General features: G+C 42.9%; 2 protein-coding genes across 2 annotated transcripts; both read left to right on the top strand.

Moving 5' to 3' along the window:
- Nucleotides 1–312: 312 nt before the first annotated feature.
- Nucleotides 313–9,331, top strand: LOC132583123 (vomeronasal type-2 receptor 26-like). The gene is made up of 5 exons (XM_060254793.1): nucleotides 313–527; nucleotides 1,064–1,355; nucleotides 3,526–3,753; nucleotides 6,939–7,065; nucleotides 8,427–9,331. The coding sequence occupies exons 1-5, from the start codon at nucleotides 313–315 to the stop codon at nucleotides 9,329–9,331; spliced, it is 1,767 nt and encodes a 588-aa protein (XP_060110776.1).
- Nucleotides 9,332–9,791: 460 nt separating this feature from the next.
- LOC132583122 (vomeronasal type-2 receptor 26-like) lies at nucleotides 9,792–26,192 on the top strand. Its single transcript, XM_060254792.1, has 5 exons — nucleotides 9,792–9,820; nucleotides 15,140–15,431; nucleotides 22,981–23,208; nucleotides 24,512–24,638; nucleotides 25,288–26,192. The coding sequence occupies exons 1-5, from the start codon at nucleotides 9,792–9,794 to the stop codon at nucleotides 26,190–26,192; spliced, it is 1,581 nt and encodes a 526-aa protein (XP_060110775.1).

Raw genomic sequence — 26,192 nt, 5'->3', positions numbered from 1 at the left:
CTGAAAACACTACAATTTGTTGTCCTTGTCTTCAAAGAGTATACAGAAGTGCAGAGATTACAAAAATTATCTATAGCTAAATTCGAAAAATGATATAAACCCACATCCTTTTAGGAACTGTAAATAGGACATGCTCTGACAACCTGGTCTTTTTTCAAATTTACAGGCCAGGTGTTAAATGAACTTATCAGTGGAGTCCAAGTCATCGAAGACAATGTATTGTGACTCGCTGGACATTTGTTGGTGATAAATTAAAAACTACAGAACTTAGTATTCAGAGAAAAAGAGGGAAAAATTGCAACCATGATGGCCATGTCGTTTCTGTTGCTGTTGTTACTGCTGCTTCTTCAAGCACGTTGCATTGCTCACCTTGCTATGTGCCACATGAATAGCCCCTTTCAGATCCCACATGAGTATTATCAGAAAGGTGACTTTATCATTGGTGGAATTACTTCTCTGCTTTCAAACTACTTTCGTCTTGTAGACTTCAAACAACATCTTGATCCATGGTTTTATCAGCAACCTGTGTAAGGGTATTTCTTCATTCCAAGTCTTAGTAAAGAGGAATATATTCTCTGGCTCACTGCCACCTGATTGTTTCTAATAATATTGAAGTTTTGAGAAAAATTTTGAGCACATAGTGTTTTTATTATTACCATTACTCATCTTGAGACCAGTTGTGGAGAATGAAGGAATGAATGAATATGAATGCTCTTCAGTTTAGAAGATAGATTTATAGTCCATTCTTATGTGTGTTTCCTCAGAAGTTAGTCCCAATAGGTGCAATGGGGTGTTCTCCTGCATCAGCGTATGTTGGGTTGATACTTTGTTATGGAACGTATTGTTCATGGATGCGCATACTGTAATTTTCAAATTGTATAAATACACTTCACTATATCATACTTGCCCTTTCTTCATTTAGTCTTTGCCCTCAACTTGTTTATATTCCATCCCTTTCACATGCCATCTGTCTTAGATTTCCACCTTTCCCCCTCAGACTGAATGTTCAGTTTCCTTTTTAAAATGTGACCAGCTTACAAAAACATATAATTTCTTATTTCAGCGACAGACCAGAGAAAAATTTGTATGTCCTCTCCTTGGTATATGCTGTAAAAGAGATCAATAAGAACCCCGATATCTTAGCAAATATCACTCTGGGATTCCACATCTATCATAGCTACTATGATGAAAGGTTGACTTATAAGAGCATCTTCAGCTTCACTGCTGTGCAGGATTTGTCCATCCCAAATTACAACTGTGAGACCCAGAAGAACCTGGCAGCAGTAGTTGGAGGACTAGACTCAGAAACATCATTTTCAATGACTAACATCTTACCCATTTATAAGATTCCACAGGTACAAAATGCGTGTCGGGTATGAAGTTTTTACAGTGTATTTCCCTCTCTTTCTGTATTCTTCAATAGGCCAAACAAACAAACCATATCATAATTATTCTTTGTGGAAATAAACTTAATACTCCCAGAGAAGTTGTTATGGTATGCTTTGATTTATGGATGGTGCTATACATGGGAGTATGAAATGTTTGTTTCTAAAGCAAAAATTCAGAGCACATAAGATATGCATGACATGCTGATGTTCCTACATTATTAAAGTTCTAAGCTGAAAAACATGCCAGATGTCTTCACTCCCACTCAATATATTGAAATCTCTTTCATGAGTGACTTTACAGGGGGTCTTTATTGGCCTTCTCTTTTATTGTTACAGAAGATTTTTTTTTTTAAAAAAAACAATTAAATAAATAAGGTCCAAACTTGTAGGCTATGTAGATCTATGGAATTTAATGGACTTCAAATCCCTAGTGGAAAGTCACCAAAACCATACACTAGATCAGAGTCCAATAAAACTAGATTAGAGGCCAATAGCATAGTTCATGAGGATATGTAGTTCAGTACAAAATTATGTTCAATAAGCTCTAAGTATCGTTTATGAACAAATCTGATGTTTGAAGTCAAGGCTGAGGAATTAATGCTGTAGGTTCCAATGTTGTTACCATAAATTTCCGTAAAATGTTCTCATTTCTCCTCCAGCCTATATGTGAACTTTACCTCAATCCCCCCCCCCCCCAGTAATGAAGAAAATGGAGTAAAGTGTTGTTAATGATGATTAGAAAGACTGAAAATAGACATATTATATCTAAATCAATGTGTATACATATATCTCCCCCCCCCCCACCCCGCTTTCAGGTTGCTTTTACCTTATTTGCTTCAGAGGAACATGACACAGTGAACTTCCCTTCCTTCTACCAGATGGTTCCCAATGAAAGACATCAATATAATGGGATAGTCCAGTTACTTCAGCATTTCTCATGGAAGTGGATTGGGATCCTTGCACCAGATAATGATAAAGGAGAGAGTTTCATACAAATATTTCCCAGAATGCTTACCCAGAATGGCATCTGTACAGCCTTTGCAGAAAGAATAATAAGCAGGGATTTCTCTTTCCGTGTTCCCAATTTGAAAGAATACTCTAAGAATCTATTGCTTTATTTAAGTAAATCCCAAGCCCAAGTGCTTGTCATATATGCAGAAATACAGGCCATGACAACTTTAACAGTGTTATTACATATGTCTAAAACAGCAGAGATATCAATAGGTAAGGTGTGGGTTGTAACAGCTCATGATGATTTGGAACTGGAGGCATTGCAATGGCCTTTCATCAGACAAACTTTCCAAGGATCATTATCCTTTGCAGTTCACTTCCATGAGGTCCCTGGGTTCCAGAATTTCATTCAGCTCTTAGGTGTTCATTGGCCCAATTGGCCCGGTGTTTTCAGAGTCTTTTGGAAAGAGGCATCCAGCTGTTTGTTGCCAGATTTTGAGGCAGTCAAGATCAGCTGTCCTGAGGGAGAGGAACAGAAGAGCCTTCCTGGCACTCATTTTGAAATGGGCTCAGCTGGCCGAAGCTACAGCATTTACAATGCTGTCTATGCTATAGCACATGCTTTGCACATCATGTACACAACTACACTCAGGACCAGACGAGCAATGGTTGGACACAAAAGGAAAGCTCACTATTTTTCACCTTGGAAGGTAATAACATCTCAGTTCCAAAAAGCCATTTTCTGTATTTGATATTAGAATGTATTTAAAAGCCAATTAAGAGAATGGAGGCTGCTTTGAAGAAAATAGAATGGCTGCTAAGTGAGAAGGTTTTTCCATGACATACTTTAAAATGACCCTACCTGCAGTTCATTATATATGTGCGTGGGAGGAGGAATGGATATTCTTAGATTGAGGATTACAGGACAGAGAATGTGCAGGGAATCATCTCAAATGTTGGCAAAATCAAATCCACATATTTGGGATGGAAGACCATCATGACATTTCGTTTCCTCTGCATGAATACCTGAGGAAGTATTGCTGAGAAATCTCCTGTGTGCTGTTAAATCCATCAACAAAGAAATTAAGTCTTTTATCTCTTAAAATCTCCTGTTTACCTAACCACAAATTTTATTATCCAACGACACTATTATTCACCATTTTATAGAAGTTCTTACTTCTTCCAGCTTCACTATTTCCTGAGGGGCATCTCATTTAACAACAGTGCTGGAGAGGAAGTGACTTTCGATCAGCGCAGTGAACTAAAAAGTGGATTTGACATTACAAATTGGGTTACCTTTCTGAACAACTCCTTCTTAAGAGTGAAAGTAGGGCAGATGGATCCACAGGCTTCACCTGGCAGTCAACTCACCATTAATGAAGAAATCATCACCTGGCATAGCACATTTAGTCAGGTGAGATCCCAGTATAAGGTTTACAAAACAGAAAATTTCAAATAAATTTTCAAAGAACACCAGCCATATTATCTGGTGTTCTGGAAACGGAGTCAAAGGCTAACGAGGTCTAGGAAGGCCCGCTATAAAGATATTGTTGCATTGGAAGCATATTTAACAATTAAATAGTCTAAAAGCATGGTCTTGTCAGCCACCACCATGGTCTGGTCCCGCATTGGTCTTGTCAGCCACCAGCGAGCCTGCAGCAGACGTGGACTATTGCACCCTTCTTAAATCTTCGTTCGCGAAGCCAAGCCGAGAGAGTCTAAAAGCATGCAATGGTCCATTGCTGATCTGCCTTCTCTGAAACCTACCTGTTCCTGGGCCAGACCAAAATCATTTTCTAGCCAGTCTCTAAATTTCCACAGTAGATGTCTTGTATAAAGTTTGCTCACTATACTAAGCAAACTAATTGGTCTGTAATTATTGGGATCCTCCTTGTTACCCTTTATATACAGAAGGATAATGATGGCTGTCCCCCAGTCCTTGGATATCTTTACCAGACTGGTCAATTTGAGTAAATAAGGATGCCAGTATATGTGCCCACCAGTCAGCGTTCCTCTTAATCAATTCTGGAGGAATTAGATCAATTCCAGGGGCTTTTCCTGGCTTTAAGGTGTTAATGAACGCTTTCACTTCCCGGCAGCTCACTGGGGACCATACAGGAAAATTAGAAGGGATCCCCAATTTGGGACAACTTATAATACTGTCACCATACAATGTCTTGAAGTGTAGTACCCAAGAGTCAGGTGAGATGGGGATATTGCAAATGTTTGATGGTCTATTTGATGTAGCTGAAACTAGTTTCCAGAACAGAACAGAATCCTTTGTATTCACTGCTTTCCATAGTTCTTCCCAAGATGCCTTGACACTTTCCCGCTTCTTTCGCTTAATAAGGGCCTTGTACTGAGCTTTTCGAAATTTTAAATCCTTGAAAAGAATAGCCTCAGGATTACTTCTGTATTTGGAATAATTTTCGTTAAGAGAGTTCTTTGCCTTTCTGCACTCCAAATCGAACCATGATTTATGAAAGAGAGATCTATGTTTTTGAGGTCCCTGACCACTGCTTAACCCTATTATAAACTGTATGTATGTTTTATAATTGAATGTAGCAATTTTACTTCTATTCTCTTAACACGATTTATATAGGTTACTGTAACGGACATTGGTTTTATCTGTATTGTTTTTGCTGGCTTTTGTTTATGTTTAATTCGATTTATACCCTGCCCTCCCCACCAAGGCAGGCTCAGAGTGGCTTATCTTATTATACAATGATCACAATCATAAAATCAATAAAACCATTGAATGATATAAGTTAAAACAATATACAGTTGATGCTAACAAATTAGATGTTACTCATATTCTCAGGACGACAATTGTTCCAGAATTATCCTACAGTCGACTGAAGGATAATTCAGAGACTGGTTTTACAGGCTTTGCAAAACTGAGCAAGGTCCCACAAGGCCCTAACCTCTTCCAGCAATTGATTCCACCAGGAAGGGGCTGCCACTGAGAAGGCCCGATCCCTGGTGGTCGACAGTCTTGCCTCCTTCAGCCCAGGGATCACTAGGAGATGTTGAGATCCAGATCTTAGTACTCTCTGGGGAACGTGTGGGGACAGATGGTCCCTCAGGTAAACGGGTCCTTGGCCATTTAGGGCCTTAAAGGTAATAACCAGCACCTTGTAATGAATCCGGTACGCTATTGGTAGCCAGTGCAGTTCCTGCAGCACTGGCTGTATGTGCTCCCATTTGGGCAGCCCCAATAACAGCCTATTCTGCTGTGAATAAACTTGACTTGATTTGACTTATCTGGTGTTCTAGCAGATAAACATGTTTGAGAAACTTACAATAAGTATTCTTATACTCTGTAGATCCAGGTAGGCAGCCATGTTGGTTTGAAGCAGGGGAACAGATTTTTAGTCCAGTGGTACCTTTAAGACCAAGAAAAGTTCATTCAAGCTTTTGAGCTTTTGTGTGCAGGAACACTTCTTAGATACATATAAATGGAAGCTAATGTTTCATCTCTCTCTCTCTCATCTATCTATTTGTCTATCTGTCTATCAATGATCTATCTATCTATCTAACTGAAATGTTAGTTTCCATTTCTATGTATCTAAAGAAGTGTGCTTGCAAATGAAAGCTCGTAACTGGAATAAACTTTATTTGGTCTTAAAGGTGCCAATGGACTCAAAATCTGTTCTATTTTATATTATTTGTCTGATTAAAAGTATCAAGAACACTCTGACTCAGCATTTAAATAGTCTTAAAGGATCAATGGATATAGATAATTTTATATGGTGTTTGAAGTAGTGAGATAATTAGTCCAGAATTTTCACCCTATCAAGTGGGGCAGTCAGCTGTTTTTAGAAGATGATTTTGAAAACATAAATATTGGATTCTGAATTCATTATCAACATATTTTGGGAAGGGACTTCTTGCATCAAAACCTGTTTGCGCTTGGGTAAGAAACATTGAATGCATTTTCATATAATCTTATGCATTTATGAAGATTTAAAGAATATTATTTTAAGTTATTTCATGTTTTAAATATGCAACACAATGCTTTCAGTCCTGCTATAGATTTGACCAGCTCCCTAACCATACATATGCTGAAACTGAAATTGCCAGCTGATATAATTCTTGATATCTTCTGGAAAGCAGTGGGGCTAAGCTCCTGGGCCACCAAGCACTTTCTCCCATTCCACCATATATGGTGTTTTTCCTCTCAGGTTTAGGAAGGCACAGCAACACCTGAATCACCTGTCTTTTACTGTAGATGAGAACTGACATAACTTTATGGAAAGAAAGCATGGAGGTTTTGCCAAGCCAAATGTTTTTATCCCCTTCCAACAGTCTGAATTCTTTTCTTAAGCACGTTTTACAGGGCTTTTTTTATAGCAGGAGCTCTTTTACATATTAGGTCCACACCGCTGATGTAGCCAATCCTCCTGGAGCTTACAATATGTTCTGTACTAAGAGCCCTGTAAGCTCTTGGAGGATTGGCCACATCAGCAGTTCCTGCTACAAAAAAGCCCTGATCAGGAGTAATGTGAAAATTTGTTTCAAATCAGGCTTCAGCCAGGACACAAGAGACCATTTTGCCATGCACAGGGAGATTTCTTCCACTCTTCTCTTTATGAACAGGTGCCACCTTCTTCGTTGTGCAATGAAAACTGCCCTGATGGTTACAGCAGGAAAATGCAAGAGGGGAAGCCATTTTGTTGCTATGATTGCTCTCTTTGTCCCGAAGGAAGGATTTCAGACCAGAAGGGTAAGAGTCAATATACCCTGTTTAAATGCACACAAACATATCTGTGCCCAACCTAGTTCACTGGGGGGCATGAAGTTCTTTTTGTGTGAGAGGGAGCAACTTCTGGCTTCTAATTGCCAAGAGCTCAATAGATATCTGTGTTGGTTTAAAATATAACTATGTTAATTCTCCTTTGGATTTTGGAAATACTTCATCTTGACCCAGTCATCATTAAAACAGGATTAAAACATTGAGTGATAAATTATTGTGTTAAGGAGCTTCTGAAATAACATCTGGGGAATAGAAAACAAAACTGCTGGCAAAATGTCAGGTCTCACAATGTCAAGACCACGGCCACATAGCATGGAAAATCTACACAACCTATGGACTCAGGCCGTGAAAGCCTTTGACAGCATATAGAAAACCAAATGATGCTTTTCCTTTAGCATGACTTAACATTCTCCTGTGTGCTGTTTTGGAGGGGAGATATGATCATATCCCATGTGTAAATAGTCTCTGAACTAGTAGAGAAAATTGAAAGGATCATCAACAGTATTATCAGGAGATCCAAATAAAGTATATCAAACTAATTCTTGCCACCTATCCAGGTCGATCTGATTATTATCCTTCTAGCTGATGGATGAAATGGAATTTCTGCTATGGTAGCAAGTTCTGTGCTCTGGCTAGCCTAAAATAGAAGATTACAACTAATTTTTCAGAAATTTCAAATATATTTTAACCAGGCCTTTTTTTTTTGTAGCATGAACTCCATTGCATATTAAGCTATGACTCTCTGATATAGCTAATCCTCTATCAGAACCCTGTGGCGCAGAGTGTTAAAGCTGCAGTACTGCTGTCCTAAGCTCTGCTCATGACCTGAGTTCAATCCCCAGTGGAAGCTGGTTTTTCAGGTAGCCAGCTCCAGGTTGACTCAGCCTCCCATCCTTCCAAAGTCGGTAAAATGAGTACCCAGTGTAGATGACTGGGGAAGGCAATGGCAAACCACCCTGTAAAAAGTCTGCCGTGAAAATGTTCTGAAAGCAACATCACCCCAGAGTCAGAAACGACTGGTGCTTGCACAGGGGACCTTTTCTTTCCCTAACAGATTACAGGGCTCCTATGATAGGACCTTCTGTAAGCTCTTGGTGAATTGGCTACATCGGGACGGGTGGGGGGGTAGCCTAATATGCAAAGGAGTTCCTGCTGTAAAAAAGCCCTGATTTTAACAATTTTATGTACATAAGTATATTCTTGTATTCCAGGCCTAGACATGGCTAGACATATAAATAATGCATTTGTTATATTGCATTGTATGTGTTGCCCTAAAAATGGTAATCGTGGATCATAACAATAAACTTGACATAACATGTTTTATTTTTCAGATATGGACAATTGCTTCCCATGCCCAGAAGATCAGTATGCAAACCAAGACCGAGACCAATGTCTTCCCAAAGTTTTGAACTTCCTTTCTTATGATGAAAATCTGGGAATCACCTTAGCTATCCTGGCTGGTTCCCTTGCTCTGATCACAGCTGTGGTTCTTGGCATTTTTATTCAGCATCAAAGCACCCCCATTGTCAAAGCCAACAATCGGGATCTCACATACATGCTCCTCATTTCATTAATTCTTTGCTTCCTCTCCTCTTTGTTATACATCGGCCGCCCTGGAACAGTGACCTGCCCTCTCCGACAAATAGCCTTTGGCATCATCTTCTCAGTGGCTGTTTCTTGTGTCTTGGCAAAAACCATCAATGTGATTCTGGCCTTCATGGCCACCAAGCCAGGATCCAGAATGAGACTTTGGATAGGCAAAAGATTGACAAACTTAGTTGTTCTTTTTGGCTCCATTATTCAAGTTGTTATTTGTACCATTTGGCTAGGTGTTGCTCCTCCATTTCCAGATGTTGACATGCAGTCTTTGGCTGAAGAAATTGTTGTAGAGTGTAACAAAGGATCAGTTGCCATGTTTTATTTGGATCTGGGATATACAGCATTGATGGCAATGGTCAGCTTCATTGTGGCTTTCTTTGCCAGGAAGTTGCCTGACACCTTTAACGAAGCCAAGTTCATCACTTTCAGCATGTTGGTGTTTTGCAGTGTTTGGATATCATTTATTCCAACTTACCTGAGTTGCAAAGGGAGATATATGGTGGCTGTGGAGATCTTTTCCATGTTGGCTTCCAGCACTGGCTTACTTGGATGTATTTTTGCTCCCAAATGTTATATAATTGTCCTGCAACCTCATCTAAATAGCCAAGGGCAGCTGATACGGAAAAGTAAGAGTTGAAGGACACATCAAAATATTCTAATCTGCTCCCTGTTTCCCCAGAAAATAAACTAGATACATTCATATTAAAAACTCTAGGGTAGATCCAGCCATATATCTTACTGCTAAAAAAGAGTGGTTGATCTCTGTTGCTAAACTCAAAGTCTATGCTGCAAAGCAGGAGACGTGTATAGACAGAATTTGTGGTAAAAGAGACTGCAGTAAGGAGGGCAAATTCAGCAAATGTTGATGGCTAAGGTGGCTGGATGATACCCTGTGTATTTATTTATTTGATTGGCATGTACACTTCAAGGTAACTTCCATTTATTCTAACAAAAACAAACAAAAAGGCAAATTGGTGAAAAAGAGAATAGCTGACCAAAGGTAATCCAGTAAATTTCATTGGCAATCAGGACCCACCTCTTCAGCCCTATTCCAACTATCAAATGATTACGCAATACTTTATGTACAGAAAGAGACTATGGATGTAGTGAGAATATTAGCGAAGAAGTGAGTTAGAAGAGAGAGATTAAAAATCTAGAAAGCGTTTCAGACATACTTGTAAGCAAAGGTTAATAGGAATTTGCTTAATCTTTTCTTCACAATCCTCTGCATTCTTTTCACTTTATGACTAGAGATGTTGCTAATTTCTCAGCAAAACCATTTCACAGATGAATTGACCTCGTTTGACACTCACAATCATTCTCATGCACTGTGCCCCATTCGAAAAACAGTTATTCCATTAAGCTGCAAAGGAGAGGTCATTCTCAACAGAAGCAAAATATTTGAAGTCTTTAAAGTTTTGTGTATGAGAAATGAGATCAGCTTAGATTTGTCTCCTCATCCCTCATCCTTTCCCCACTCAAACAACTTTGAAGGATATGCCGAACATTTTTTCCAGAAAGATATACAAAAAATTACTCTGTCCTTTCTTGCAAAAATGAACTTTTCTTCCTTAGATCAGTTTTGCTTTTGTGTTGGCAAATCATGATAAAGCCAAGATCTCTTTCATCTACTGCATGATCGCCAATGAAGCAAATCATTGCCCCCCCAGTCGGAATGAAGAAGCAGACACAAGTGTTGGGTTTAAAACCGGGCCGCTTTATTGAACATTAAATAACAGCAACTAGCAGGGGGGTGAAAACCTGACCAGACAAGCCCTGGGGTCAACCCCGGACCCCGCCTTGTCCAAAGGGCGAGCCACCCTGCCCCCAGCACAAGCCCGCCAAATTCGGGTTGTAGCTGAGCGGCCAGGCCTCGAGCCACCACCATCCGGGCCGGCATCAATCCCCATGGAAAGATCCGCCCAGGTGAGGCTCCCTGTGGTCTGCAATCCCCGCACTGAGCCATTTAGCCCATCTACGGTTCATACAGACCACCGCACCGACGGTGCTAGGCCATAGGTGCTCCCCTGGAAAACCCTGTGGCCAACCTCCTCTAGCCTGCGACCAAACAAATACCATTAACAATTCCTAACCTACAAGGCAGTACAAGGTAGGCGAAAAACACCCCCACATGAGCCAATTGTGTGGAAGCGAAAAAATTCCTACCTGGCCCCAAAATACGGCGACCGGCTAATGCCTGTACTGCCAAAGGGAGGGTGGGTGGGCAGAGAGCCAAAACAAACTGCGTGGCGGAGGGCGGGAGCCGGGGCTTATAAAGCCCCGACTTCCCGCCCAAGCAAACACCCGTATGTCGGGTGACGCTGCTCCTCCCTCCTTCCGGGAGGGGCAAAAACGGCCCCCAGCCTATGCTACTGCAAGCAGGCTCGGCTGGGTAGGGGCCGGACCTTGCAGTGAAATTCTACAGTTTGGTGTAGTGGTTAAGTGTACGGACTCTTATCTGGGAGAACTGGGTTTGATTCCCCACTCCTCCACTTGCACCTGCTAGCATGGCCTTGGGTCAGCCAGAGCTCTGGCAGAGGTTGTCCTTGAAAGGGCAGCTGCTGTGAGAGCCCTCTCCAGCCCCACCCACCTCACAGGGTGTCTGTTGTGGGGGAGGAAGGGAAAGGAGATTGTGAGCCGCTCTGAGACTCTTCGGAGTGGAGGGCGGGATATAAATCCAATATCTTCTTCTTCTTAATAGACAGGGGTGGGGGTGCACAAGCCCCTGCCTGGCCCCAACGCCCTATGAGCCCTCTTTTCCCCACTCAGCCTCAGCCTCCACCAAGCGTCTGCAACCAGCTGGAAGCCAGAAACTGATGCCGCCGCTTGCGCAAGGAGCACTAATAGGCCTCGCGATGCACTAATTCACTGCCCCTCACACACGCCGCCGCGCCTCTGACGCCGCCCGATCCCATGGAGCTCCAATGCTGCTCTCCTCCCGAGAGCAGAAAAGCAAGTGTGACACGCAGGGCGGGGCCAGGGCCTTTATAGCCCCGACGCCACGCCCGATGAGCCTTCTCAGCTACCGTATGAGGCGGGGCCAGCCTTCCCTCCTTCCGGGAAGGCAACAGCAGCCCCCAGCCTCTAGCCAGCGATGCCGGCGCAGCTGGGAAGGGGCCGATCTTCTGGAAAGGACAAGGACTAACAAGCTAGACAATATGGAGGTGCTACTGGTACGGGGCCTGTCTGACCAAGGAAATGGATTATCTCCTGTTATGAATAAGGTTATACTCCCCCTAGTTGAGCTAGTTCATTGTGGGGTGTTCCTGAAGCTTTGCCTCCTGTTGGATAAAAAGATGACAGTGGTGGCCAGTTGGGTTGGTGAGCCAACTTTAGCCCTTCCTAGACAGAAAGTATCTCGCCATTGTAGTGCTTGACCTCATAACACTTAGATTAGACTACTGCGATAGTTTTGTCCAAGGCTGACTTTGAAGACAGTCCAGAAACTACCATTGGTACAGAATATTGTGTCCAGAGAGCTGATTGTAATAGGAATTAGGGACAATATCAAGCCAGTCTTGAACTATGTAAACTGGTTTTCAATTTGCTTTTGGACCCAGTTTATAGAGCTAGGATTGATTTTTTTTTTGCCCTTAGAGCCTGGCACCCTAAAGATAGCCTCCTGCCATATGAACCAGCCTGTGTACTCTAGAGGGTCTGCTTCACTTACCCCTGCCATCTGAAGCTAGATGGCTGGCCACCCAACAAAGGGCCTTCAGAGTTGTGGCACCAAAATTTTGGAACTCCCTCCTCAGGGAAATTTGTCTGCCTCACTCTATTGGAGCCTTTCACCAGCTTTTTTGTTTGTTTGTTGCAGCATAGCCCAATAAGGGCTACTGATTCACCTTCCAGTGTTTGCTTGTTTTTTTTTTTTAGTTAAATTAGTTTATATTTTAAGTGTGATCTTTTAAAAAAAAATGTTCACCACCTTGTGAGTCCTGCTCAGATGGAAAGCAGCATAGAAGCGTTTCAAAGAAATAAATAAATGTCTGGTTAAACAAATAAATACTGCCCGACTCTATTAAACAAATGCTGCCCTGCTCTGTTTAAAAATAAACCTGTTACAACAACGATTAACTGGATTTCTGACTTCGTATTATGGAGAATTGTACACGGTTACACTAATAGTCCAGGCTTTACCTAATCTCATCAAGATGGGAAGCCATTCTAGCCTGTCTAAAAAAAGAAGAAGAGAGCAAGAGTCCAGTTGCACCTTAAAGACTAACAAAATCTGTGTCAGAATATAAGCTTTTGTGAGTCATGGCTCACTTCGCCAGAGACAGTCGAGTCCGCACTTCAGCGCCTTTCACCCTCATTTGAAAAAACAATGTACATCTCTGTAGACATCATCGTATGGACAGGCTAACTAGGAGTTAACTAAAACTGCCATTTTGTTTTCTTTATTCATAGGCACCGAATGAAGAAGAAGAAGAAGATATTGGATTTATATCCCGCCCTCCACTCCGAAGAGTCTCAGAGCGGCTCACAATCTCCTTTACCTTCCTCCCCCACAACAGACACCCTGTGAGGTAGATAAGATATTGGATTTATATCCCGCCCTCCACTCCAGAGAGTCTCAGAGCGGCACACAATCTCCTTTACCTTCTTCCCCCACAACAGACACCCTGTGAGGTAGATGAAGATATTGGATTTATATCCCGCCCTCCACTCCGAAGAGTCTCAGAGTGGCTCACAATCTTCCTCCCCCACAACAGACACCCTGTGAGGTGGGTGGGGCTGGAGAGGGCTCTCACAGCAGCTGCCCTTTTAAGGACAACCTCTGCCAGGGCTATGGCTGACCCAAGGCCATGCTAGCAGTTGCAAGTGCAGGAGTGGGGAATCAAACCTGGTTCTTCCAGATAAGAGTCCGCACACTTAACCACTACACCAAACTGGCTCTCCGAAACGAAAGTAACCACCCAGTGCTTGGGGAGGCACAAGAAGATGAACTTAAAATGTAATTTATTTCCAATATTCCCAGTGTACTTTTTCTTCAGAACAGGACACAATGGGCAAAGCTATCCACTGATGCCTACTTTGCCACTGTTCCAGCCTAGAATCATGGAGGTGGAAAGGGCCGTACAGGCCATCTCCCCCAACCCCCTCCTCAATGCAGGATCAGCCTGTATCATTCTTCTCAAGTTTTTTTTTCCAGCTGCTACTTGAAATTTGCCAAGGAGTGGAAGCTCGCCACCTCCCTAGTCAGTGGGATGATGCTTCCTCTAAGGAATATAACAAATTTTGATGAGACTGACAACCATGTTCCTTTTAATTTGTTATTTTGCTTCATGCTACATAAAGGGGACAGTACCTTATGAGAGTCATTATGAACCCTGTCATTATCTGAAAACGCTACAATTTGATGTCCTTGTCTTCAAAGAGCATACAGATGTGCAGAAATTACAAACATTATCTAGAGCTAAATTGGAAAAGTGATATAAACCCACTTCCTTGCTAACACTTTTAGGAATTGTAAACAGGATGTGCTTTGGCAAGCTGGATCTTTTCAGATTTACACGCCAGGTGTTAAATGGACTTATCAGTGGAGTCTGAAAGTTGTAGAAGGCAGCATACTCTGACCCTGCTGAACATTTGTTGCTCATGAGTTAAAAACGACAGGACTTAGTATTCACAGAGAAAGAGGGGGGGGGGGAATGCTTCTATGACGTCCATGTCATTTCTTTTGCTGCTCTTATTGTTGCTGCTTCAAGCACCATGCACTGCTCACCCTGCTATGTGTCAAATGAACAGCCCCTTTCAGATCCCAAATGTGTATTATCAGAAAGGTGACTTCATCATTGGTGGAATTACTTCTCTCATTTCAAACTTTTTTCAACTTGTAGACTTCAAACAACATATTGATCCATGGTTTGGTCAGCCAGCTGTGTAAGGACATTTCTCCCCATTGCAGGTCTTAGTAACGATGAATATATTTGCTAAAGGTTCACTCTCTCATTATCATTTCTAATAATACTGGTGTTTAGAGGGATTTCTGAACATATACAGTTTTTATTATTCCCATTACTAACCTTGAAACCAGGTGGATAAGAATAAATAAGAATATTTTCTTGTTTAGGTTTATAGTAAATTCTTATGCATGTTTGTTCAGAAGTCAATCTCACATTGTGCAATGGGATGTTCTCCAGCATCATTCTACATTGAATTGATACTTTATTATGAAACATGTCGTCCAAAGACCCATGTACTCTTACTTTCAAATTCAATATATGCACTTTGCTGTATTATATTAATTTAGACTTTTCATTTAGATTTCACTATTCAATTTAGACCTTTCTTCATTTAGACTTTTGTCCTCAACTTGTTTATTTTCCATCTCTCTCACATGCCATCTGCCTTAGATTTCCAACTTTTGCCTCAGACTGAATGTTCAGTTTCCTTTTTAATATGTGACCAGCTTACAAAGACATATAATTTCCTATTTCAGGGACCGGCCAGAGAAAAATCTGTATGTGCTCTCCTTGGTATATGCTGTAAAAGAGATCAATAAGAACCCCGATATCTTAGCAAATATCACTCTGGGATTCCACATCTATCATAGCTACTATGATGAAAGGATGACTTATAAGAGCATCTTGAGCCTTACTGCTGCGCAGGATTCGTCCATTCCAAACTACAACTGTCAGATCCGGAAGAACCTGGCAGCAGTAATTGGAGGGCTGGACGCAGAAACATCTCTCTCAATGACTAACATCTTATCCATTTATAAGATTCCACAGGTACAAAATGTATGTGGGGTATGAAGTTCTTGCAGTGTATTTTCCTCTCTTACTTTATTTTTCAAGAGCCCTTTCAGGAAGATCAGAAGAACAAATGAAGACCAAATTTGACTCATGCCAAACAAAACAAAACAAAAAACCCCACATTTTTTTGTGTGGAAATAAACTGTACTCCCAGAGAAATTGTTATGTTACGGTTTGAATTATGGATATTAATATACATGGGAGTAAAAAATGTTTGTTTCTAAAGCAAAAATTTAGGGTGCATAAAATATGTACAACATGCTGACATTCTTACGTTCTTAATTTTCTGAGCTGCAAAACATGCCAGATGGCTCTATCCACACTCAACATATTGAAATCTCTTTCATGAGTGGATTTACAGGTCAGTATGGGCCTTCTCTTTTACTATTACAGAGGATTCTTTAAAAATTAAACTAATCAACTTCAAACTTGTAGACTCTATGGATCTATGAAATTCAGTGGACTTCAAATCCCTAGTAGAAAGTAACCAAAAGCATACACTCACCATATGTTCAGCCAGCATACTTTGTGAGAGCTAGGTTAAAGTCCAGTAGCATAATCTATGAGAATCAGTCTCTCTCTCGGCTTGACTTCGCGAACGAAGATTTAAGAAGGGTGCAGTAGTCCACATCTGCTGCAGGTTCGCTGGTGGCTGACAAGACCAATGCGGGACAGGCAGATCTGGCCACAGTGGCTGCAGGGAAAAGTCTGATTTGGGGTTGGTGCTGTAGCAGTGCGATTCTTCCTCAATCTCCTTTTGTCCTCAAGACCAGCTATGCGTGCATTCTCAAAGGAAGAGACAGCCTGGTGGATGGTGTGCCTCCATGCTTTGCGATCTGAGGCTAGGTCAGACCACTGGTGATGGTTGATGCGACAGGTGCCAAGGGATTTCTTCAAGGAGTCCTTGTACCTCTTCTTTGGTGCCCCTCTATTTCGATGGCCGGTGGAACATATATGAACATATGAACATATGAAGCTGCCTTATACTGAATCAGACCCTTGGTCCATCAAAGTCAGTATTGTCTTCTCAGACTGGCAGCAGCTCTCAAGGGTCTCAAGCTGAGGTTTTTCACACCTATTTGCCTGGACCCTTTTTTGGAGATGCCAGGGATTGAACCTGGGACCTTCTGCTTCCCAAGCAGATGCTCTACCACTGAGCCACCGTCCCTGCCCTGGAAAGTTCGCCATACAGAGCAATCTTGGGAAGGTGGTGGTTTTCCATCCTAGAAATATGCCCTGCCCAGCGCAGCTGCGTCTTCAACAGCAGTGCCTCGATGCTTGTAACCTCGGCCCTCTTGAGGACTTCAGTGTTGGTCACAAAGTCACTCCAGTGGATGTTGAGGATGGTGCGAAGGCAGTGCTGATGAAAGCACTCAAGGAGTCGCAGGTGATGACGGTATAAAACCCACGATTCGGAGCCGTAGATGAGGGTTGTCATCACAACCGCTTTGTAAACATTGATCTTTGTGCCTTTTTTCAGATGCTTATTGCTCCACACTCTTTTGTGCAGTCGGCCAAATGCACGGTTTGCCTTTGCCAGCCTGTTGTCAATCTCCTTGTCGATCTTGGCATCTGAGGAGATGATGCACCCCAGGTAGCTGAACTGCTGGACTGTCATCAGAACTGATTCACCCACAGTGATGCAGGGAGGTGATAATCTTCCTGGGGTACAGGCTGGTGGAGAACTTCTGTCTTCTTCAGACTAACTTCTAGGCCGAATAGTTCGGCAGCCTCTGCAAAGCAGGACGTCATATGCTGCAGAGCTGTTCCCTGCATTTCTCTTGGAGCTGCCTGAGAACAAATACCATGTCGGTGGTGCTCTTGTTAGCTCTGAAGCCGCTCTGGCTCTCTGGGAGGAGTTCTTCTGCAATGGTGGGCACCAGTCTGTTCAGGAGTATTCTGGCAAGGATTTTGCCTGAGATGGAGAGCAGGGTTATCCCCCGGTAGTTGGAGCAGTCTGACTTTTCCCCTTTGTTCTTGTGTAGAGTGATCATGATTGCATCACGAAAGTCCTGTGGTAGTTTGCCTTGTTCCCAGCAGGTGACAAGTACTTTGTGAAGTGTGCTATGTAGTACTGTGCCCCCATGCTTCCAGATCTCTGGTGGGATTCCATCAACTCCCTCTGCCTTGCCACTTTTCAGTTGCTTGATGGCTTTAACAGTCTCTTCTAGGGTGGGGATCTCATCCAACTCTGTTTTCACTGGTTGAAGTGGAGTCAGGTGGATTGCTGAATCTTGAACGACACGGTTGGCACTGAAGAGAACCTGAAAATACTTCGACCACCGGTTCAGTATGGATGCCTTGTCTGTGAGGAGCACTTGGCCGTCTGCACTACGCAAGGGACTCTGAGCCTGATATGATGGGCCATATACTGCCTTCAGGACTTCGTAGAACCCTCTTAAATCACCAGTGTCTGCACACAGCTGGGTTCTCTCTGCAAGCTTGGTCCACCACTCGTTCTGAATGTCTCAAAGCTTGTGCTGGAGGTTGCTACATGCAGCGCGAAAGATTGCTTTTTTCCCGTGACAGGAGGGCTGAGCAAGATGTGCTTGGTAGGCAGATCTCTTTTTCACTAGTAATTCTTGGATCTCTTGATTGTTCTCATCAAACCAGTCCTTGTTCTTCCTTGTGGAGAACTCAAGGACTTCTTCAGAGATCGACAGGATGGTAGTTTTTAGGTGTTTCCAGAGTGCTTCTGGAGAAGGGTCTGTGGGGCAACTGGGGTCCTCAATTCTTGACTGGAGTTTTGCCTGGAAGGCAGCTTTAACTTCGGCTGACTGAAGGCTGCCAACCTGAAGCTTCATTCAAGGGATACCTCCTCTCCTGGGTGTGGGTTTAAAGTGAAGACGGAGATTGCAGCGTACAAGATGATGATCCGTATGACATTCTGCACTGGCCATTACTCGGGTGTGTAAGACATCTCGAAGGTCTCTCTGGCACACCAGAATGTAGTCGATAAGGTTCCAGTGCTTGGACCGTGGGTGCATCCAGGTTGTCTTCAGGCTGTTCTTCTGCTGAAAGATCGTGTTTCTGATGGTGAGCTGGTGCTCCGTGCAGAATTCTAGCAGGACGCGCCCGTTATCCTTGCAGTTGCCAATGCCATGTTTGCCAAGTACTCCTTTCCAGGCTTCCGAGTCTTTACCTACTCTGGCATTGAAGTCACCAAGGATGATCACCTTGTCCTCTGTAGGGGTCTTCTGTACGAGGTTGCGTAGATCAGCATAGAACTTGTTCTTTTCTGCAGGATCTGCTTGAAGGGTTGGGGCATACACACTGAAGAGTGTTGCATGCTGCTTGTTTTGAAGTGGGAGGTGCATGGACATGATGCGATCTGAGTGACCTGTTGGCAGGTTTTCGAGTTTGGAGACAATGGAGTTCCTGACCATGAAGCCAACACCAGAAAGGCGGCTCTCAGCCTTTGACTTACCCAACCAGTAGAGGGTATAGCCAGCACCATGTTCTTGAAGTCTACCTTCCTCAAGGAAACGGACCTCACTGAGAGCTGCTATGTCGATATTCAACCTGAGAAGTTCGTGGGCAACTAGAGCAGAGCGTCGTTCAGGGCAACCACTGTCTACTGTGTCAAGCATGGTTCTGATTTTCCAACACGCAAGCTTTAGTCTTTGCACAATTTGTGAGGCAGGTGCATGCCTTTTCTTTGTTGTTACTTTTTGACCGCAAGTAAGGATGCCCGTTGACCACGGCTAGCCAACTGGGGTGGGGGAGACGAACTTTGTTTAGGCCACCTTTTCTAGGGCCCTCTCCGTGTGGAGCAAGCAGTGCTGTCCCTAGATAAGGCTGCTTGGTCATTCAGGGTGCTGCTGAAAAATGCTTTCATCTCCGGGTCAGCATCAGGCGACCAATACCCTGAACCGCCTACATGCAGGATCGGGACTGCGGCTTCCAGTGGCATATTCCACCTGCCGTTTCGCCCCTTGCCCATCGCTGCAGGACTTGGTGTGTTGTGGGTTGTGGATGTGGATATGCCCTTTAGGCCTGCGCAGTGGAATTTTTAGGTGAAGCACAGTGTGCGCGGTACTGGCTCCACCCTTTCACCTTGGGGTCATCTGCCATCTCCCAGTAACCCGGGACACCGGCAGTGAGTCCTCCAGGTGGTAGGTGTTACATTAACGAGCTCTATCTGCCCGGGTTTGATGTTAGAGTTTTCCTTCTATTGGCTGGCAAGGTTGGTGAGCCCAGCCTGCCCATCCGGTTATACCTGTCATGCCTGCACCAGACCCAGCCCTTGCTAACCCAGAGCAGGAGCCACCTGAAACTGATCAGGCCACACCAGGCCCTAGCTCATCCCCTCCTGAAACTGATCAGGCCACACCGGGCCCTAGTGCATCACCTCCTGAATCCCCGCCACCTGTGAGCCGGCTCCGTGAAAGGAGACGGCAGGAGTTCAAAGACAGACGAAAAGAAGCACGCATGCGTGGGAGGAGAGATCTAAGCCCGGAGTACTAACTAGTTAACAAGCCAGCACAGTATATCTGTAGTCCTAGCCTTAGGGCAAACTGTGCTGGCAATGAACGATCCTCCTCGGACGTGACCACGCCCTGCACCCTCTTGCCTGCTAAGAGAACCCGTTTGCTCCTGACCCGGCTTGAATCTTGGACTTGGAACTGGACTCTGCTTTTGCTCTGTGGACTGGCTTTCGGTACTTTGAATATATTCGGCTTGCTTCCTCTGGCTTCTGACCCACTGCATTCCTGTGACGACGTGCCCTGCTTCTCCCTTCGGCTGGACTGATTTACGGTAGAGACTAATTAGGACTGCTAGATAACACTTGAGCTACTCCTTGAAAGCACCGCAGCCGGCTGCCAGCGTCCTGGCCGATTGCCAGGGCAACAGCAGTCGCCCGTCTCTACCTGCAGGTCCGGGTCCTGACAATACCACCGGACATTCGGTCGCACCATGACGTGGCAAACTCTGTGAGAAACGGGGGGGACCAGCGGGAAGGTGTTGCCACGGATGCAGTAATGCAGGAGAGGCCATTGCAGTGACCATCTGCCAGGCATAGCTGGACAGTGACCTGTTGGGGGGCAGGGGAGGGGTGGGCTCCCTCTTGGGTATCCTGCCCCCCCAGGGAAAGTGTATGCGCAATACATAGCCTCTCCTCTCCCGGTGTAGTGAATGAGAATCAGTATTTCAGCACAAAATGGTGTTTAACAAGCACTAAGTATTATTATGAACAAATATTATGTTTGAAATAAAGGTTTAGGAAATATATACTGTAGGTTCCAATATTTTTAGCATATATTTCTCTAAAATGGTCTAACTACTCCTACAGAAAAGATGTGAACTTTACCTCAGAATATTGTTCTCCAGTAATGAAGACAACGTAGCACAAATATATGGGAGTCATGTGATTTGTAGATAAATGCATATACAAAATTTTAAAAATCTCCATCTGTGATCTTTCCCCCCACTTCAGATTGCTTTTACCTTATTTGCTTCAGAGAAACATGACACAGTGAAGCTCCCTTCCTTCTACCAGATGGTTCCCAATGAAACACATCAATATATTGGAATAGTCCAGTTACTTCGGCATTTCTCATGGAAGTGGGTTGGGATCCTTGCACCAGATGGTGATAAAGGAGAGCATTTCATACAAATATTGACAAGAATGCTTACCCAGAACAGCATCTGTACAGCTTTTGCAGAAACGATAATAAGCAGGGATTTCTCTTTCCATGTTCCAAATATTAAAGAACACTTTAAGGATCTATCACTATTTTTAAATAAATTCCAAGCCCAAGTGGTTGTCATATATGCAGAAATGCAGGCCATGACAACTTTAACACTAGGATTATACCTGTTTAGAACTGCAGTGGTACCAATAGATAAAGTGTGGATCATGACAGCTCATGATGATTTGGAACTAGAGACTTTGCAATGGCTTTTCGTAAGACAAATGTTACAAGGATCATTATCCTTTGCAGTTCACTCCCATGAGGTTCCGGGGATCCCGAATTTCATTCAGCTCTTAAGTGTTCATTGGCCAAATCGGCCCATTGTTTTCAGAGTCTTTTGGAAAGAGGCAATAAATTGTTTGTTGCCAGATTTTGTGGAGGTCAAGATCAGCTGTCCTGGGGAAGAGGAACAGAAGAGCCTTCCTGGCACTCATTTTGAAAAGGGCTCAGCTGGCCGAAGCTACAGCATTTACAATGCTGTCTACGCTATAGCACATGCTTTGCACATCATGTACACAACCACACTCGGGTCAACAATGAATGGACACAAAAGGAAAGCTCTCTATTTTTCACCTTGGAAGGTAATAATGTCTCAGTCCCAACAAGCCATTTTCTGTGTTTAATATTTGAATGTATTTGATAGCTACATTAAAAGGCTGTTTGGAAGAAAATCGCCCCCTTCCCAGCTGCACTGGCAATGCCAGTTATAGGCTGGGGGCCGCACTTTGCTCTCCCGGAAGGAGGGAGGTTGAATCCAGCTTCCCGGCCATCTGGGAGTTAGAGGATGGGACGTGGTGTTGGGGCTATAAAGCCCCGGCCCCTGCCCATGGGTCTCAGTTCTCTCGTGACTCTCGGCCCACCCGCCCGCCCTATGCAGTACAGGTTTTTACCAGTCGCCTTATTAGGGGCCAGGTAGGAATTTTTTTTTCATTTTCACAGAATTGGCCTGTGTGAATTTGTTTTTTGCCTACCTTGTACTGCTTGATAGTGTAGGGAGTTTGGGAGAAGTTTGGTCGATTTGGTCACTTGGCAGGATGAGGTATTGGCTACAGTCTTTTCAGGGGAGCACCTATGGCTCTGCACCAGTGGGTGCAGGTGGTCTGTATGAATGGCAGATGGGCTTTACGGCTCAATGCTGGGAGTGCAGATCACGACAAAGCGTCACTGTGGCGGATCTTTCCTGAGTGATTGATGCCGACAGAGGTGGAGGTGGAGTTTGGGCCTGGCCGCTCAGCACCAGTCAGATGATATTGGGCTCGTGCTGGGGGCAGGGTGGCTCGCCCTTCTAGGACAAGGCGGGGTCCTGTGTTTTGACCCCAGGGCTTGTTCTTGTAGGCCTATACCTCTTGCCGTCCTTATTCGTTCAAGTTATGTTTCAATAAAGCAGCCCGGGTTTTTTTTATCCAATGCACTGTGTCAGCCTCTTCATTCTGACTGGGGGGGCAAATAAAAGGGTTGCTGGTTGAGAGGATTTTTAACACTTTCCTCCCATATCATAATTTACAGTGCTTCTAGTTGTAGTTCACTATGTTTGTGGGAGGGAATAGAAAAATCACAGAATGAGGAATCCAGAACAGAAAATGAGCAGGGAATCATCTCAAATGTTGGCCAAGTCACACCCATGTATTTGAGATAGAAGACCGTCATTCCTAGATGTCCTCCCTTCATGTTTACCTGAGAAAGTATTCCTATCTCCTTCAGATAGTTAAATTTGTCAAATAAATAAAGTTTTTTATGTCTCAAAATCTTCCATTCACCAAATCCCCATGTGTATTATCCAACAATGACACAATTTTTTACCATTTTATAAAAGTTTTTACTTCTTTCAGCTTCGCTATTTCCTGAGGGGCATCTCATTTAACAACAGTGTGGGGGATGAAGTGACTTTCGATAAGAATGGTGAAATAAAAAGTGCATTTGATATTACAAACTGGGTTATCTTTCCAAACCAGTCCTACTCAAGAGTGAAAGTAGGGCAGATGGATCCACAGGCTTCACCTGGCAGTCAGTTCACCATTAATGAAGAAATTATCACCTGGCATAGCACATTTACTCGGGTGAGATAGAAATTTTCAAAGATGAGCCATATTAGCTTGTGTTCCAGCAGATAATTGTATGTTTGAGAAACTTGTAACTGTTGCAGAAAAAATTAAAATTGGTTCACTTTTTCACAATTTATGTCTTTATATTGTTCAGAACATCTAGAAGTTACACTAATGCTTAGAAGCTCCTAGATTTTAGTTGCTGAAACAGAAAATTAGTTTAGTAGAAAGGAAGGTAACCAGGACAGGATTTTGCTGAACTGGAGTTGATGGAAATATGGATAAGAGGGTCCATGGGCACAAGCCAGCATCATCTGTGTGTCCCGCTGGTAGCAGACTGTGGGAAATGATTTTATTAGGGATTAAGAATTTAGATTCACAGGCTAGAAAACTATATAAGGTTTACAGTTCTCACACTAGATGATGGCTTGAGTCAGAGAACTAAAATGGTGTCTCTAGTCAAGTCAGCCACAAAACTGGGTTAAAGATCTTTAACAGATATTGAGCATTTTTAGAATTGTTAGAAAATGTAGAGAGCAGGTATATGGTTATATAAGAAGTGTATTAATTAAGACATAGAATAAGTTTAACTACTGAAATTGCTAATTACTGAAACTGGGAAGTTTTCTAATTGTATTAACTGGACTTTACCTATATAAGAATTTAGCCTAACTGAAAATGATGTATTGGAGCTAACTGGAAGTGTAGTGTGAATATCTATCTATCTATCTATCTATCTATCTATCTATCTATCTATCTATCTATCTATCTATCTATCTATCTATCTATCTATCTATCTTCTGTCTGTCTGTCTATTATATTATTGGGTTTATATCCCGCCCTCCCCACCGAAGCAGGCTCAGGGTGGCTCACAACACATAACTTGCAATAAAACATTTACATTAACAGCATTAGACAGTTTAAAATAACTGGTGCTAATAATTGTTTTCTTCTCTTTGGTTTAGGAAGACACAACACCACCTGAATTACCTGTCCTTTACTGTAGGTGAAAACTGACATAACTTTAGGGAGAGAAGTGTGGGAAACCTGCTGAACCAAATGTTCTTTATTTCTTTCTTTATTCCCTTCCAGCAGCCTGAAACATGTTTTACAATATGCCCAACAATAGACATTGTCCAATTTGAATATTTTCAGATGTGTAAGAGTATTGAGTTTGGCAATTACAATTAGAAAGTCATTGTAAAAATATACTCAGGAGTAATGCAAAAACTTGATTCAAATCAGACTTAGACCAGGACATGAGAGAAGACTTTACTAGACACAGGGAATATTCTCCCACTTTTCTCTTTATGAACAGGTGCCACCTTCTTCATTATGCAATGAGAACTGCCCTGCAGGTTACAGCAGGAAAACCCAGGAGGGGAAGCCATTTTGTTGCTATGATTGCACTCTTTGTCCTGATGGAAGGATTTCAGACCAGAAGGGTAAGAGACAACATACCCTGTCTCAACACACACAAATGTAACTGTGTCCTATTGAGTTCACTGGGGGCATGATGTTCGTTTTGTGCGAGAAGGAGTAGCATCTGCCTGCTAATTGCCTAGTGCTCACTACATATTTTTTTCTCACCTTAGAATACAATTACATTAATTCTCTTTTGAACTTCAGAAATCCTTCATCTTTATACATTTACGCATCGTTTCGTAGTGCTGAGGATAAAAACGGCGAGAGAGAAACTATTATGCTAAGGATCTTTTGAAATAACTTGTGCAGTATAGAAAACAAAACTTATCAAAATGAAGCATATCACGCCAGCTATTGCCACCTATCCAGGCAGATCTGAGCAATTTTAGTTCGCTCTCCTCTCCTGGGTGGCTGCAATGAAATTTCTGCCATGGTAGCAAGATTCTGTGCTCTGGTTTGTCCACTTAGATGGGAGATCACAGTTTCTTTTCAGAAATTGTTAAATATATATTTAACAATTTTATTTATAGAAGCATATAGTTGTACTCAAGGCCTAGATATGTTTAGATACCTAATTCATGTTTTTGTTCTATATTATTGTACATGTTGACCTAAATACTAATCTTGGATGATAACAATAAACTTGAAAGAACATGTTTTATTTTTCAGACATGGACGATTGTTTCCTATGCCCAGACGATCAGTATGCAAACAAAGACCGAGACCAATGTCTTCCCAAAGCTTTGAACTTCCTTTCTTATGATGAAAATCTGGGCATCAGCTTAGCTTTCCTGGCTTGTTTCCTTGCTGTGATCACAGCTGTGGTTCTTGGCATTTTTATTGAACATCAAAGCACTCCCATTGTTAAAGCCAGCAATCGGGATCTCACATACATACTCCTCATTTCATTAATTCTTTGCTTCCTCTCCTCATTGTTATACATCGGCCGCCCTGGAACAGTGACCTGCCCTCTCCGACAAATAGCCTTTGGCATCATCTTCTCAGTGGCTGTTTCTTGTGTCTTGGCAAAAACCATCAACGTGATTCTAGCCTTCATGGCCACCAAGCCAGGATCCAGAAAAAGGCTTTGGATAGGCAAAAGATTAACAAACTTGGTGGTTCTTTTTGGCTCTACTGTTCAAGTTGTTATCTGTACCATTTGGCTAGGTATTGCTCCTCCATTTCCAGATGTCGACATGCAATCTTTGGCTGAAGAACTTGTTGTAGAGTGTAACAAAGGATCAGTGGCCATGTTTTATTTGGTTCTGGGATATACAACATTGATGGCAATGGTCAGCTTTATTGTAGCTTTCTTTGCCAGGAAGTTGCCGGACACCTTTAACGAAGCCAAGTTCATCACTTTCAGCATGTTGGTGTTTTGCAGTGTTTGGATATCATTTATTCCAACTTACCTGAGTTGCAAAGGGAGATATATGGTGGCTGTGGAGATCTTTTCCATCTTGGCCTCCAGTGCTGGCTTACTTGGATGCATTTTTGCCCCCAAATGTTATATAATTGTCCTGCAACCTCATCTAAATAGCCAAGGGCAGCTGATACGGAGAAGTAAGAGCTAA

The sequence above is a fragment of the Heteronotia binoei genome, chromosome 15, assembly GCF_032191835.1.
Source record: "Heteronotia binoei isolate CCM8104 ecotype False Entrance Well chromosome 15, APGP_CSIRO_Hbin_v1, whole genome shotgun sequence".
Taxonomy (NCBI): Eukaryota; Metazoa; Chordata; class Lepidosauria; order Squamata; family Gekkonidae; genus Heteronotia; species Heteronotia binoei.
This window is presented reverse-complemented; position numbering and strand designations above follow the sequence as displayed.